The sequence below is a fragment of the Rhinolophus hipposideros genome (genome assembly GCF_964194185.1).
Source record: "Rhinolophus hipposideros genome assembly, chromosome: 17".
NCBI lineage: Eukaryota > Metazoa > Chordata > Mammalia > Chiroptera > Rhinolophidae > Rhinolophus > Rhinolophus hipposideros.
Window position 1 is genome coordinate 56,284,224 of NC_138063.1, and position 17,124 is coordinate 56,301,347.

The 17,124-nt window shown below is 47.0% G+C and overlaps 1 protein-coding gene across 3 annotated transcripts in view; it reads right to left on the reverse strand.

Annotated features, from left to right (window-relative positions):
- Positions 1–17,124, reverse strand: part of KLF15 (KLF transcription factor 15) — a 57,721-nt gene that overhangs the window by 32,730 nt on the left and 7,867 nt on the right. Inside the window, exon 3 of one of the 3 annotated variants that reach the window (XM_081078633.1) lies at positions 10,736–11,970. The exons of the other annotated variants lie outside the window; for them this stretch is intronic. Coding sequence (XP_080934759.1) covers positions 11,802–11,970 — 169 coding nt within the window. The 3' untranslated portion in view covers positions 10,736–11,801. Of the gene's footprint in view, positions 1–10,735; positions 11,971–17,124 lie in introns of those variants that run through there. 3 annotated transcript variants of the gene reach the window in all.

Genomic DNA, 17,124 nt, shown 5'->3' on the forward strand with positions numbered 1-17,124 from the left:
CCAGCTGAGCCTTCTGGGGACAGCTGTACAATCAGTTGCCAATTTACCCCATAGAAATGAGGTATCCAGCCTCATTTCTTCATTTTGTGCACAAGACAGAGACTTCTCATGGAAGAGGGAAATATAAAATCAGATATCAAAAAATGTGACTGGTCAAAATTGTTCTTTTAAAGGTCAAAGTCTTCTCTGGGAAAAGGCAGGTCCTAGGAGAGGAGTTTCAAGCTTTTGCACAACTTCTTGTCTATTTGCACAACCTGAGGTTTTAGAGCCTGACTGGTATTATGTTATTACTTGCACATGGCAAACCTTTCTTCTCTTTGGGTTACAATATTTGGCATTTGCATTTACATTTTTAAACCCATTTGCCATTCTTTAAACTCATGCCTACATAAATGTATTTTCACTCTTATAGTGATATATTTCCAGCTCTGACTGCCCTGCTCCTGAGTTGGCCCTTCATTCTTCTCATCTCTCATTCAGGTGGCTCGAGTCTCTGCTGTAATCTTTTGAGGAGAGCTTTGGCCATGCCTCTCCTCGCCAGTACCAGCACCATCTCGTCCTGAGACTGCACTTGTTTTTTTTCTTTTTCTTTTTTAAAATATTTAAAAATTTTTTTCAATTACAGTTAGCATATAATATTATATTAGTTTTAGGTGTACAACATAGTGATTAGGCATTTATATTACTTACAAGATGATCACCCTGATAAATCTAGTGCCCATCTGACGCCATACATAGATATTATAATATTATTGACTATATTCCCTATGCTATACTTTACATCCCCATGACTATTTCTTAATTACCAATTTGTACTTCTTAATCCCTCCCCCTTCTTCACCCATCTCCACAACCCCACCCCATCAGGCAACCCTCAAAATGTTCTCTATGAGTTTGTTCCTGTTTTTGTTTGTTCATGTGTTTTGTTCTTTAGATTCCACATATAAGTGAAATCACATTGCATCCATCTTCCTCTATCGGATATACTCCACTCAGCACAATATCCTCCACATCCATCGATGCCACCACAGATGGCAAGAACCCATTCCCTTCCATGGCCAAGCAATATTCCATTGTATATATGTACCACCTACTCTTTATCCATTCATCCATTAATGGACACCCAGACTGCCTCCACATCTTGGCCATTATAAACAATGCTGTAATGAACAAATGGATGCACACATCCCCTCAAAGTAGGATTTTGGGTTTCTTCAGATAAATAACCAAAATTGGGATTATTGGGTCCTTCTTTGTCTCTTGTTTTCTGTTGTTTACTTTTATTTTATTTACTTTTATTTATTATTTGTTTTGAGGTAATCATAAAAAGATTACAGCAGAGACATGAGTCACCTGAATGAGAGATAAGAAGAATGAAGGGCCAGCTCAAGAGACTTTGATTTAAACTCTATTTTGTCTAAGTGTTATTACCCCAGTTTTTATCTTTTGCTTCCATTTTCATGAAATATTTGTATCCATCCCTTTACTTTCAGGCTATGTGTGTCTTTCAATTTGAAGTGAGCCTCTGGTAGGCAACATACGAGGTCTAACAATTAGGTTCGCGAACTTATCCTAGAAAAGTGCCACATACCTCATTGCTGAATATCACTATGGTCATTTTCGAAGTACTCCCCTTGGGAAGCAAAGGACTGACGCCAGTGCCTAGTCCACCCTTCAAGGCAATTTGGGAACTCTTTTTCTGGAATGGCCATCAGATCTGGTGTTGTATTATACTTGATGTCCTGAGTGTCATCAAAATGTCTTCCTTTCAATATTTCTTTATCTTTAGGTAAAGAAAGAAGTCATTGGGGTCAGATCAGATAAGTAGGGAGGGTGTTCCAATACAGTTATTTGTTTACTGACTAAAAACTCTGTCACAGACAGTGACGTGTGAGCTGGTGCATTGTCGTAATGCAAGAGCCATGAATTGTTGGCAAAAAGTTCAGGTCATTTTCATCTAACTTTTTGACATAGCCTTTTCAGCACTTCCAAATAGTAAACTTGGTAAACTGCTTGCTCAGTTGGTACAAATTCATAATGAATATTAATCCCCTTGATATCAAAACAGATTAGCAACATCGTTTTGATTCTTGATTTGGACTGATGGAAATTTTTTGGTCGTGAATTGACTGACTTCCATTATGCACTTTGATGCTTTGTTTCAGGGTCGTATTGGTACACCCATGTTTCATCACCAGTGATAACACAGCCCAAAACATCGTCTTGCCTCTCCAAAAGGTCTTGGTGAACTTCGACTCTCCTTTGCTTTTGTTCATCGGTGAGTTCTTTTGGGACCATTTTTGCACACACCTTTCTCATGCCAAGATTTTTCTGTTAAGATTTTCCTAATGTTTCTCTATTGACATTTACTTAGTCTGCTATGCTTCTCACAGTCAGCCGAAGATTTTGACGCACAATTTGATGAATTTTTGCAATGTTTTCGTCAGTTCTGCTCGTTACTGGCTGCGCTGACCTCTCTTCATCAGTGACACATTCTCTCCCCTTAGAAAAAGGTTTAATCCATTTGTACACTGCTGTTTTCTTTCTTTTTTTTTTTTATTAATTAATTTATTTATTAGTTTCAGGTGTACAAAACAAGGTAATACTTAGACGTTCATCATTTATATCCCTCATACTGTGAACCCCCCTCCCCCCATCCACTATCCCTCCGACCTCACACTGAACCATCACATTATATATATAAAATTATAGTTGGCATTCATTAATGTTTAGCTTCTGATGTACAATGCCATGATCAGGTATCCACAGTATCCCTGAGGTGGTCTCCCAAATAGGACGCATGTCCATCGGATACCCAACAAAATCTTTACAACATTATAGAATACCTTCCCCAAATTAATTTTCAAAAGAAAACCCTGAGGCCATCTTGTGGTTACCAGCTGCTTCCAAATCCCTTCACCTTTCCCCTTATCCCCAACCCCCTCCCACACACCCATCTAACCACTCTCGGTTTTTTCTCTGCGTCCCCAAAACTGACTCTGATTAGTTCATTCACATAGTCTTTTCTTTAGATTCCATATATAAGTGAGATCATATGGTACTTGTCTTTCTCTTTCTGACTTATTTCACTTAACATAATGTTCTCTAGATCCATCCATGTTGCTGCAAATGATAAGATTTCTTTCTTCTTTATGGCTGCGTAATACTCCATTGTATAAATGTACCACAGCTTCTTAATCCAGTCATCTACCGATAGGCATTTTGGTTGTTTCCATATCTTGGCTATTGTGTAAAGTGCTGCAATAAACATAGGAGTGCATACAGATTTTTGAATTGGAGTTTTGGATTTCTCCGGGTAGATGCCTATAGAGAACCCTAAAGACTCCACCAAGAAACTATTAGAACTGATAGATGAATTTAGTAAAGTAGCAGGATATAAAATTAATATTCGGAAATCAGTTGCATTTGTATATACCAATGATAAAATAGCAGAAGGAGAAATTAAAAAAACAATTCCATTTACAATTGCTCCAAAGACTATAAAATATCTGGGAATAAATCTAACCAAAGATGTAAAGGATCTGTACTCAGAAAATTATACAACACTGAAGAAAGAAATGAAAGAAGACATAAATAGATGGAAACACATTCCATGTTCATGGATAGGAAGAATTAATATAATTAAAATGTCCACACTGCTGTTTTCTTCATGGCATTATCCCCATAAACTTGGACTAACATGTCCCTGATTGCACATCCACTCTTGAGAAGTTTAGCAAGAAATGTAATGTTTGTTCATTGCTCTAATTCAAGCTCAGACATTCTCACCATAGCACACAAAAACACGCAACAACAATAATGAATGCCACTCAGCAAGACACCAACACATGTTGACACGAACACAGCTGTGAGTCACTGATACCAAGGTTATGAAACCTTACCAAGCTGTTTGTACAGTGCTGCCAATGTAAGGGCACAGTGGCAATTTCGCGAACTTAATTGGCAGACCTCATATTTAAGAGTCTTGCTTGCTTGACAGACTTCTACTGTGCAGTTTGATGCTTTGTTTCAGGGTCGTATTGGTACACCCTGTCTTTTGATTGGAGTATTTAACCTATTTACATTTAAAGTAATTATTTTTAGATATGTAGTGATTGCCATTTTATTACTTATATTTTTATCCTTTTCTTTTCATCTTAAAGCAGCCCCTCCAACATTCCTTGTAATACTGATTTGATGGTAATGAACTCCTTTCGCTTTTTCTTATCTTGGAAGCTCTTTATCTGTCCTTCAATTCTAAATGATAGCTTTGTTGTGTGGAGTATTCTTGGTTGTAGGCCTTTGCTTTTCATCACTTTGAATATTTTGTGCCAATCTCTCTGGCCTGCAAAGTTTCTATTGAGAAATCAGCTGACAGTCTTCTGGGAGCTCCCTTGTAGGTAACAAACTGCTTTTCTCTTACTGCTTTTAAGAGTTTCTCTTTGTCTTTAACTTTTAGTATTCTGATTATGATGTGTCCTGGTGTGGGCCTCTTTGGGTTCATCTTATATGGGACTCTCTGCACTTCCTGTTCTTATATGTCTATTTCCTTCACCAGGTCAGGGAAGTTTTCCATCATTATTTCTTCAAACACGTTTTTAATTCCTTGCTCTCTCTCTTCTCCTTCTGGTAATCCTATGATGTGAATGTTGTTACACTTGATGTTATACCAGAGGCCCCTTAAACTATCCTCATTTTTTTGGATTCTTTTTCCTTTTTCCTCTCTGATTGGGTATTTTCTGTTACCTTATTTTCTAAATCTTGATTTGATCCTCTGCTTCATTTAATCTGTTGTTGATACCCTCTGATGTATTGTTTATTTCAGTTATTGTATCCTTCATTTCTGACTGGTTCTTTTTTATGTTTTCTATCTCCATTCTTATGTTTCTTACTGTTATGTTGAAGTTCTCACTGAGATCACTGAACACCCTTATAACCTATGTTTTGAATTCTATATCTGGTAGATTGCTTGTCTCAATTTTGTTTCATTTTTTTTCTAGAACTTGTTCTCTTCTTTCACTTGAAACATGTTGCTTTGTCTCCTCATTTGGCTGCCTCACTGTGTTCCTCTCTATGCATTAGGTAGAGCTGCTATGTCTCCCGGTCTTAGTATAGTGGTCTTATGTAGTAGGTGTGTGGGGCCCAGTGGTGCAGTTTCCCTGGTCACCTGAGCTGGGTGCTACAGAAGTGTCCCTTGTATGATTGTGTGTGCCTTACTGTTGTAGTAGAGCCTTGGCTGCTGTAGGCATGTCAATGGGAGATATCAACCCTCAGGCTGATTGATTGTGAGGACTGGCTGTGACTATAGTAAAAGAGCTGTTGTGCAGGGGCTGACCCTACAGAACAGAATTCACTCTAGCAGGACTCTGGGGCTTGCCCAATCTGCCTCTTGGGTGTGTCATCTGTGAAGACAGCTGGGTGGTGCTCTGGTGTGCCAGCCTTTGGGCCTCCTGGGAGGGGCCCCACCACAGGCCAAATTTAGCTATAGTCTATGCCCTGCCCAGGGCCACCTGAAATGAGCCTCAGATCAATCCGCAGATGGCCGCCACCTGTGCTGGGCTTGGAGGTGCCTGCCAGAGGCTAAGTTGTGAACTGAGGCTGGCTGTTGCCAGTGCCAGGCTTGGAGCCGCTTAGCAAGAGGTACAGGGCATGCTGAAGCCAGATGCCACTTGTTTGGGGTTTGTGAACCTTTGAGAGATTTTAGGAAAGTTTGTAGCATGAGCCAATACAGGCCATTTGTATGGGAAATCCACTGGAAGCAGCTGGGGTGGGCCCATGAGTTGGGTAGGGTGGGGTGAATCGTGTTAACCAGGCCACTGGAGTCTCAGATACGGCAGCCTCGTGCATATGCAGACTGGATGGGGGGAGGGCCCAACAAAGGAACAATGACTTCTGCCAGAACTTCTATCTGAGAGAAAGCTGCCCCTCCAGCCCTTGCCTTGTGATCAGACAATTCAGTTCCTTCCCATATGTGCCCAGCTCCCTTCAAGCTGCTGCCCCAGCACTGGAGCTCAGAGTGAGTGAGTACATCGGTGAGTAAGTTTGTGTGCGGGCCCTTTAAGAGAAATGCCTGGGACTCCAGCAGTCTGCTGTCTCACTCAGCCACATTCTCTGCTGGTTTTCACAGCCAGAAGTTATGGGGACTTCCCTCCCCAGCACTGAAACCCTGGGATAGGGAGCCTAGTGTGGGGCTGGGACCCCTTGCTGCTCACGGGGGACCCCTGCAGCCGAGACATCTCTCCCTATTTTCAACCAACACATGCAAGTGTGGGACCAGACCAACCCCCATCTCTGTCCCTCCTACTATTCTCGATGTGGCTTCTTCTGTATGTCCTCAGTTATAGGACTTCTGTTCAACTACACTTCAGGCCATTCTCAATGATGGTTGCTCTGTAGTTCAGTTGTAATTTTGATGTGGTCAGGAGAGGAGGCAAGCACAATGTTTACCTACTCTTCCCTCTTGACCGGAAATCTCTTTTTGTATTTTTCAATATTAGCTCAACTCAGAGTCGAGGCCCAGTTCACAGAACCAGATGTTGGGAACAGGCAGGGACGGTGATGCCAGTGTGTCCTTGTGCCTGCAGGGCTCCGAGTTAGAGCAGATGAGCCAAGATGCAGAAGGACCAATGGTGGTTGGAAGGTTACTTGGTCTGAGGGTTCAGACCTCACCCCATGAGGGGCTCCTTCTTGCAAGGCCCCACAGGTGCCCCTTCCTGTGTAGGCCTGACCTCATGAGGTATGAGCTGTGTCTGAGCTTCCAAGTCTTTATCTCAAATACATTCCTACTGGGAGGAATTGCATTTATTTGTTTTTTTTTGCATTTATCTCCTTTCTGCCTCATCACTTGTTGCTCTTGTCCATAATTCAGTGGATCTGCTATTTTAAATATGTGAACTTACTCTATCTTCGCACAGCCTGGGGGATCAACGTAGTCACATAAAGACCCTGAGGTTCTATATAAGGACCCTGAAGTTCAGAGAGTATAACATGCTCATATGGGCTCGATTCCAATTTTCTGCCTCCAAGACCCACCCGCTATGCTCTCCTGCCCTCCACAGGTAGTGTATTTGCCCAGTCCTCCACTTACGTATGTGTGTATATAGTTATATATATTATTTAGTTATATATCATTGTATTAATTATATTTGTATATGTTATGTATTAGTATGTTATATATGCCACACATTAGTGTTATATGTTACATATAAGTATGTTATATATGTTATGTATTAGTATAGTGTATGTGTTACATATTAGTATATATGTTATGTACAGTATTAGTATATGTTATTTGTTCTAGAGTCTGATCCAGAAACTCCAGTATTCAGCTACTGGTTTTATATTTTCTGCCCTGCATACCTATCTATCCCATTTTCATCCTTCCTTCCCAGCTAGATTCTGGAAGATTCATGAGCTTGTCCTCCACAGCAGCACTCGGAAGCTTGCCCCACTTTCTCCTCCTTGCTGTCTCCAAGACAGATTTTAATTCTGCTGTTGCAGATTTTGTTCTCTTGTGATATTGCTTCATCCCTTCTGTCTCTTTCTCTGTGCCCTGTCCTGTCGCTCTATTTCAGCCGGGGCCCCCTTTGTGGACTTCCAGAAGTACAAGGAATTTTTTGACCTGTCGAAGGTAACAGGAAATTTCTGAAGATGCCTTTCTGGGTCTTGCAGTGGATCACTCAGGTGTGCAGTTTCTTTGAGTCTTCTGAGTGCTGCTCCCTTTGCCTCCATCTGCAGTCTTTTAAGAGCCCCCATGGTGTTGGTCATCTTTGCCTAACTTCAAATAAAGCAAGGCCTATTCAGACATGGTGTTTGTCACAGAGAGGACTGACCTTGTCCCCATGTTTCGTCCCCTTATGTGATGTTCCAAGTCCCTCATCACATCGACAGTTGTGCAGGTTAACAAGCCCATTCCCAGCAGTTTCTCCCTATACCCACTGCCCAGTCCTTTGATACTCAGAACTGAAAGAGCATAAGAAAATTTACAGTTCCCTAAAAGGCCTGACCCCAGGTCTTTCTGCACTTGTACCACTAACTCCCATGGTACTTTGTAGAGATTCCGGACCTTATTCAAGAGTAGACACTGGTGATTATAAGGGATTTTGTCTACTTTTGTCTGTGTGAGTTGGGATTCTGTCATTTGCAGCCTTGGCTTGTCAGCCAAAGTGTTGTAGCACCTCTGTTCCCAGTGTTTCCCTTCATGATACCCTGCAGTGGATCCTAGAAGCCTCCAGTGACACCCATTCTGAGAATGGGGACAAAGCCATATCAGCTAAACCCACCTGGCTCCACCATGACTTATGTATGCTGCGCAGGTGCTGATCTGCCAGGCTCTGGGAAGTGAACGGCATGCTGCGTGCATGGCACCAGGTATTCTTGCAGTGAACTCAACTCCTACTCTCCCCCTTTACTCCTATAATACAACTCCCAAATTTTAGCTGTGCCCATAACCTTCCAGATTAAGACTGCATTTTCCAGCTTTCCTTGCACTAGATGAGGCCATGTGACTAAGTTCTGGCCAATGGGACATGAGTACACAGAACTGTGCAAATCCCAGCCCATGCCCTTGCAGGGAGGGTAGGAATACATGGCCCCTCACCAGCTTTCCACAAGCTGGCCCAGTATCCTGGTGAGCCATCTCGGACCAATACCCAGGTGCCCCACGCTGGAGCCACCATATCAGCCTTGACTGCTTACTTTTAGACTGTTTAAATAGAAAAAAAAACACACACACACACGCACACACCAAAAAACAACTTGTACCTCGTGTAAGCCAGTGTTTGGGGGTTTCTTTGTTATGGCAGCCTAACTGATACTCTGCCTGATATAGTGCTCAATAAATGGTACTTCCCTCTCCTCTGTGGGCTTTTGGGAAGGGGTATCGTGCAAGGCAAGGCATTAGGGGATTAAGGCCAGATTTCTGTTCAGCAACTTTCTAGACTCCTCCCCTATTACAAATAATTGTGGACACATTGGCTAACATCACCTGCTTTCTTGGCTGGCAAGCCAAGACAAACACTCTTCTTCCAGCCACAGCAGTGACAAAGGGTGGCAAAGGTGGTGGCATGGGGGGCTCCCAGAGGCAAGAGACAAGCCAAGCACCTTAACAGAACTCCCAATGCTCCCATGGGTCCTGCTGTGGTAGCACTGGCTACAGCAGAAGACCAGAAGCGCTGCCTTTCCAGGCTCTCCATCTGGCCTGGAGGCAGGCTCACACCCTGGAAAGGGTCCTTTCTGCTGTTCAAAGTCACACATGCACTCTCACTTACCCTTCATCACCAAGCTGCAACCTGGGGACTTTCAACCCCATTCTGCAGGGTGAAGAAGCTCAAATCCAGAGAGGTTTAATAAACCCCCCAAAGAGGGGGAAGCAAGGATCAAAAGGCAGTCCCCTTCACTCAGGGCCCATCCTTCCACGCCCTGATCACTGTGCTGTGCTACCCACCCAGTACATGACAAGGTGAGGAGTCTGGAGCCAGACTGAGGGTGATGACTTAGACCACCCCACCACACACAGGCCAGCTTAGCCTTGGCCTGGACATAGGGTCAGCTGGGGCAGCAGGCTCAGAGAAAGTGGGCTGGTGTGGACATCCACTGAGATGAGGGGAGTGGCAACCCGGTCAGTGCCCTGCATCATGGACACATGTGCTCACAGGCCTCTCCAAAATGACTGTCCTGACCTCTAGTGTCCCTCTTATCTGAGATGTATTGCTTGTTTATGGATGAAGAAAGGTTATATTGATGCACCTGGAAATCAATGCCTCACTTCCCTAGAGCATGTTTGGCCAAAGAAGGTACATCCCATCAGGGGCAAAGGGCAGAGGTCACAAGGCCAAGTCCTTTCCCCAGGACCAGGGCCAGTCTCTGAGGGGAGTCACTGAGAAATACTTGTCTTGACTTATATCAGGCTCCTGGGAAGAGAACTACCTCTGAAAGGTCCCCACTCCTACTTCACGTGACAGGAGAACTACAGCCACTGAGTCTGGCCTTCCTGCCCATCTTGATAGCTCATGGCCTCTCCTTGCTCTCTGGTCCCCACTGTCCCCAGATCCCAGACTGCCCAGAACATGTGGATGGGTCCAAACCCTAATTGTGCAAGTGCTCAAAGAGACCTCAAGCTTCTGGGGTAGTTTGGGAGGCTTTGTCTCCCCGGAGCTCTGAGCAGCTGGGGAGGGTGAAGGCAGTGGCTGAACTCCATACACCAGCCCCCTGAATCTTGCCTCAGCCTGGTAAAGACTCTAATCCATTCACCATCAGCTGTGCAAGTGGGAAGTAATATGCCATAGGGAAGAGAAGGAGGAGAAATGATTTGCCCTCCCACCCAAACACAGTGTATACAGTGGATGCACAATAAATGCCTGATGGATTGCACAGAGGGTAGAAAGTACAAACTGCCAAGTAAGGGTCTCCAACAGTAAATCATAAGAGTAGTGATCCCTGTGGGCCTGGCTTGGCCCACGGTGGCTTCCCTTAGGCGACACCGAGATAGGGGTTGGATTTGGGGTTGTGCAGAGAAGACGAGAGGAAGCTCCTGGCCCTCCAGGAAATTGGAATAAGCAGAAAAACAGCAGGTGGCCTAGAAGTGAGGCTGTTTGGGAACCCTGCACCGCTTGGCCAGAGGTTTGATCCCAAAGGCACCTTTGTATACTTCCAGGTACAAATCAAGGTCCCCTGAGACTCGGCCCCCCAAATAGCCCCTATTTCCTGGCAGAGCAGAGGAAAACAGCACATGAATGTCATAAAGTTAGAGTTATTTTTTCTTTTTATTGGCAAAGTAAATATATTCTTATGAAGAACCAAAGAAAATATACATAATTGTAACATATATACACCACTTTATAGATTTTTAAAATTTCAAATTTACACAAATGCTGATATGTTATTAAAAGATATTTTATGTAGATGTACTTATGTACAGTTTATTTACATACATTCATAGGATGTGAAATAAACCTGTCAAAACAAGCTAGTTCATTTGATATTAATTTCTAGACAAATGAGGAATGCATTTCTAAATCAGGACTGGGGGCTCTATCTGGTTCTTCTACATGCATTGCAGCCTGCGCCCCTCTCCTCCCAAAGGTGACCCTGGAGGCTAGTGTCTGGATTTGTCTGGAAACAGGATGAAAGGATGAGCCACCCTGGGCACAGATGATCCAGAGTTAGCCTGCATCTGTCTGCCCGTCCTGTACACTTAACTCAAGCACATGCACTGCCGGCCCCCCAGAAAGGGGTCTTTTCACCCCAATCCCACAGCTACACGGAGGCCAGGTCCTGTACCCCTTAGCACCCCGGGCCCATACCTTCTGGTAGTCAGGCTTGGCGACGCACCGCGGACAAAGCTACCCTCACGCCACAGTGCAGCCCAGGACTTTCGGCCTACTTCCTTTTTTCCTGTGCGGCTTCCTCTGGGAACTGGCATTTCAAAACTGCACATTTCGTCTTCCTGGGCAATGAAGAACTACTGCTGGCCCTGGCCCTGGCCCAGGCTGGGAGCCCAGTGGGAGAAGGGCCAGCCCCCCCGCCCCCCCAGCGGCTGCAGCAGAGACGGGCATGCTGGAAGGCACCAAGGCGTTAAGGCACGACAGCCCGCCTCCAGGTCGGGGGTTGGGTCTCCCCAGGAAAGGCAGCAGGTGGGAGGCTCTGGGTTCTTGCCTCCCAGGCCAGATCCCCTCTTCCCACATGTCCTGGGCTTCAGAAGGTTGGTTGATAACATTGTCACGTCCCTCTGAAGGAGGCAAATAAATTATTGCTACAAAATATCAGGGCGATCCGGCTGGGGGGCGGGACGGGGGCGGGGCTCAGTTGGCGGCGCGTACTGAGCGGCTGCTGCGGGGGAAACGGTGCACCTTGATGTGCTTGGACAGGTGGTCGCTCCGTGCGAACTTCTTCTCGCACACAGGGCACTGGTAGGGCTTCACGCCCGAGTGTGAGCGCCGGTGCCGAGACAGCTCGTCGGAGCGCGAGAACCTACAGAACACCGCGATCAGTGAGACCGGCCTACCCCACCCGCCCCGCACCCCCACGCCAGGCCTGCCGCAGATCCCCCGGACTCCACTGGCCTGGCAGGGCGGCCTGCGGTGCTTCAACTATCAAAGTACTTCTGAATCCACTGCCCAAAACCCACTGCCCCAAGTCCCCCTCCCCCGTGTCCCGGCCGCCCCTCTGGGATGGCAAGAATTGCAAATAAAAGGCTTTGCTAGCACAGCGGGGGCAAATCTCATGCATCTGAGCCTGAGAGCTGAGAGCAGCAGCTGGTAAGTATTGGGACAGTTTCGCAAGTCTACTAGAGTCCTGACTTACTGTCCCCCCCTTGCCTCCTACCCACCCCCAGGTGCAGTGGGATCACCCTGGCCCTGATTGAAGTTGTGCCTCATGCTTCCCCCCTTAGATCAGAACTTGGGGCTTCTATGGAAATCTGCAGGGGCTTCTATGGAAGCCCAACAAGAGGAGGAAACTGAGGCCCAGGAGAGGTGTCTCAGACTTGAGCCCCATCCCACTCCTGGACTCTACATTCCTGAAAGCTAGGCCCCCTAAGATTTCCCCAAATAAAACCACACCCCTGGGAGGTACTTCTGAGAGTTTAAATGGTTCCCCTGCCACCTCCCTCTCTTGGCCTGAGCCTGCCCAAGAGAAAGGGCTCCCACAGCCCAGAGGCCACTGGAAAGGAGCAGATGCTAATAAGAGAGGTAAGGACTCAGCTGGACCACAGGGCTCAGACAGCTCTCACTGATTTCAGGGATTTAAGGCTCTCTCCACCCCATGACCATGGTCCTGGCAATGAGACCCCACTGCCTCCATACGCGTACTCTCCTCTCTGTGCTCCACCTACACTGACCTGTCCTTGGTCCCTCTTGCCACAGGACATTTGCATATACAGTTCCCACTATCCAGAATGTTCTTCCCTCACCTCCTCTCCTTGCTTCCTCCCACCCAACCCTTAGAGCCCAGCTCAAATGTCACTTCCTCAGGAAAGCCCTCCAAGACTGCATCCCATTCTAGGCTCCCACAGCACAATGCACCTCTCTTTCCTGGCCCCTCTATTGGTGTTGCAATTTTAAATTCGTTTTCAACTTTTTGATGAGTGTCAATCTGTGCCACTAGACCATCAACTCCATGAGGAAAGACATGTCTGCCTGGTGCATGGTAGGTGCCCAGTAAGTGCCTTCACATGAAAGAACAGACATAGCCAGTACCCACAAGGGGATAGAGAGCCATCACAGAAACAATCCTCTCAAGTCCCAGTGCATGCATGCACCCACATGTATCCACACACTCACACACATAGGCACACATGCACACACACACGTATACACATGCCACTTATATGTACAGGTCATGAACATGGGTTAGTGCACATACATGTACACAGTTGCACGTGTACATGTGTACCCACTCCACTCATGCACACATGCATGCACATGCACACATCACACACAGGTATGCACATGTCCCTACGTGAACATACACATGCCCTGGCAGTCAGAGCCTGGATCTGTGTTTCCTGGCCAGGGCCACCTGCCCCCAGCTGGAGTTGGACATATATCTTCTAAGCATTTGGGCCTGCCCAAAGAAGGGGCCAGTAGAAAACTATAGAAAATGCCACCAGCAGTGCCAGAGCCTTCCAGACACCAGGCACTGGGGGCACCTGTACCTTCTGGAGAGCCAAGGTCAGCCCTGTCAGACTGACAATACCACAGCAAGGGCTCAAAAAGGACAAAGGGCTTGCCAGGGTCACACAGCCAAGGGACAGTAGGATATACTCAGCTCCCTGCCCCACCAGGAGCCCTGTGTTGTCCTGAGCAAACTTGAAAACCATCCTAGGCCTCGGTTTTCTCACTCATCCAATGAAAACCTTGGGATTTTTATCTACTTACCAGAACTTTTTTCAGAGGCCAAAGGCGGTAACACAAGGGCCACAGCAGCCCTCCCATCGTGGGGACACCAAAGGAGAGCCAGGCCTGAGAAGATATTGTCCCCACCTGCAAGACCCCTTCCTGCTGCCTCAGGGCCCTATGGCCCAAGGGGTCCATCCCAGGGAACAGAACCCTCAGTAGATTCTTGCCTCACACGCTAATCCACATTGTTTCAAAGAGTAGCCATTGGAGAGGCCTGGGGAACACAGGGGGGAGGGGCCAAGTGGCTGAGATGCCACCTCTGTAGGTAGTGAGCTCTGCCATGTACTAACTAGCGACTTGGGCAAGTCTCCATGTTCTCTGAGGCTCAGTTTCCCCACCTGGAGACAGGGAATTGGCAGATTTGCCTCAGAGGACTGTAAAGGCAACAAATGATTTTTTGTTTTATTATTTAAGTTTTTTTTTTTTTTAATATACTGTTATCTTTTTTTCTTTTTTTTAAATGTTTTTGGGGAATTTGGGGGAACAGTGTGTTTTTCCAGGACCCATCAACTCCAAGTCAGTCATTGTTTTCTATCTAGTTGTGGAGGGCACAGCTCACTGGCCCATGTGGGAATCGAACCAGAGACCTTATGAGCACGGCACTCTAATCAACTGAGTCAACCGGCCACCCAAGGCAGCAAATGTTTACAGCAGTGCTTGGTACATGGCACTCATCCAACAATTGTGAGCTCTTTTTACCTGCAAGGAGCTTAGCATAGGGCCTGGCCCCTGGTGAGGTCCTGGAGTGTGGGGGTCATTACTCTGATTCATGCTGCTGAAGTGCAGGACAGGAAAGCACAGGGATCCAGGTGACTCTCCTGAGCAGCCTGTAACATCAGCACCACCACTGGCACACACAGTACCTTTGTGCGAAGGCATCCCTTCCATCAGCCAAAAAGCCATGATTGTAAATAGTCAAGTCTCAAGGACTGCAATGGGAATGGCACCCCCTAGAGTTGTACAGTGCACAGACTGCCCAGCCACACTTGGGGACCGCTGACTGTGGAGATGGGGTCAGAGAATGCCGTATTGAGTAGAGGCAGCAGTGACAAGGGCCAAGAGAGCAGGTCAGCAGCGGGACCACTGGACTTGAATCCTGTCCCTGCCACCTCCTGTCTCCGTGGCCTCAGGCCTGCACCTCCCCTTTTCTAGGCTTCCTTTGTCCACTGGGGATGACAAGAGTACCTGCCACAGAGGGCTGCTGAAAGTTAACATTGATATTAATTGTAGCAGGAGGGGATTCTTTCTAGACAGAATGGCTTGACTATTCTGGAACAGGATGTTCTGCTGCAGGGAACAAAGGAGGCCTATATCTGAGAGTGAAGCAAGGAAACTTCTAGGAAGGAAGGCATATAGCCACTTCCCAGACAATTAGCTTGGCATAGGGAAAGTCTGGTTTCAGCCCCATCAAGGGTGCCAGAACCACGTCACAAGAAGGAACACTGGGTTCAGAATCAAGAGCAGAAGGAAGTAGAGGCTGGTTATCTGTACAAGTGACAACGGGGGTGGGGGAGATGCGGGGAGGGACAGCATTCATCACACAAAGATTCATGGGGGAAGGGGGGCGACACAGGACACAGTGCCAGAGCTGGCCTGATAGGAGGAAGAGGAAACTGCTCACCAGGGACAGCAGGAAGAAGAGAGGCGGCCTTGGAGTGAAGAGTTCCCAACGTGGGGAAGCAAGCAACTGTGCAGGGTTGCCACCCTGAAAACGAGACGCACCTGAAGGTCCTCTAAACACTTTAGCAGGACACCCCGCGTGGGAGGCTTGCAGAGGGGGCTGGAGAGAGGTCCTGAGTCTGGGAGGAGGGGTAGGCAGACAGCCCAAGGTGAACTCCCGGCTCTGCCTCTTACTAGTTGTGTGACCATGGAGAACATGCTTAGATGCTCTGTGCCTCATTTCCTCTTCTGTAAAATTGGAACTGATGCCTACCTCATGGATTTGTTCGGAGTTTTACATGAATTACTGTATTTGGCCTAGCACACATCAGGAGCTACTGTTACGCTGCTGTTAGCTCTTTTCCCCTAGCCCATGACATAACACCTGAAAGAGTTGATGGCCTTGTGGGGCAGAGAGGACACCCGGCCATTATAATACCAGGCACATGGAGAGAAGATGAGGGGAAAGCCAGCTTGTGGCTGCTGGCATCTCCAGGCAGGTAAGAGTGGGACTGAGGCACTGCCTGGGTGTGCACCCAGAGCCTCACTCACTAGCTCTGTTCATGCAGGCTTTCTGGGCCTCAGTTTCCCCCTCTGTCAAATGCAGATTGGGGCCTACATGTTCCAAGGCTATTGTGAGGACTCAGTGAGCTAATGCTTGTGACATGTGCAGAACAAAGCAGGGACCGTCATAAGACCAACTACAGCTGCCACTGAGGGGAAAGCACTGGACACAGAGAGTACAGAGAGGGCCAAGGCCTGAGTGGGAGCCTGTCCTGTGGAGGGGATGTCAACAAGCACAGATTGTGCAGGCCTGTGGGCCAGAATGAGAGGTCTGAATAGGAAAAGTGTACCAAAGTACACATAAAGGCCAGAGTAGTCTCAGGAGGTAATGAGCTCCCCATGGCAGGAAGTATACAACAAGCAAGTATGGGGATTTGTGAAGGGGATTCCAGCTCTGAGAACCTTAGAATAGTGCCTAGCATACAGCAAGTAGTCAATAAACATCATCATTACTTCTCCTGCCCGGCTGCTACCATGTCTCCCTCAACCCTTGACCCTCAGTTGAAGGCTATGGCCACATTTATGGGACATGCACATCTTGTGTTCATGTTCAGGATCCCTGAAGGCCAACTGAGGACTCTCAAATCTTCAGAAAAACAGCCCTCCTGAGAGTTAGGCACCTTCAGCACCCAGTGCCTCTGCCACGTGTGACCCCACCAAGGCCAAAATCTGGAGGGACCTTGGGAGAAGCTGGGGGTGCCCTTTGAAGCCCTGGGAGTGCCTAGACGTAGGGATGGCTCTAGGATTGACTCCACAGGGACCATGCCAGGCACTCACCATGCTTTTCCCTGCCAAGTGGGTCCTGAGTAAGACGACCAGCGCCGGCCAGAGCTTAGACAATGACAGAGCTTAATCCCCTCCACAAATCACACTCTTCTTTACATACCTCCTTCTATGGGGAACTCACTATCTCCTGAGGCTACCATGTCGGGTATGAGATCTGCCTATCTAAGATGTACTCTGGGCTGAGGGTCCCGTCTGCTCTCTGGTACAGCCTGGAAGA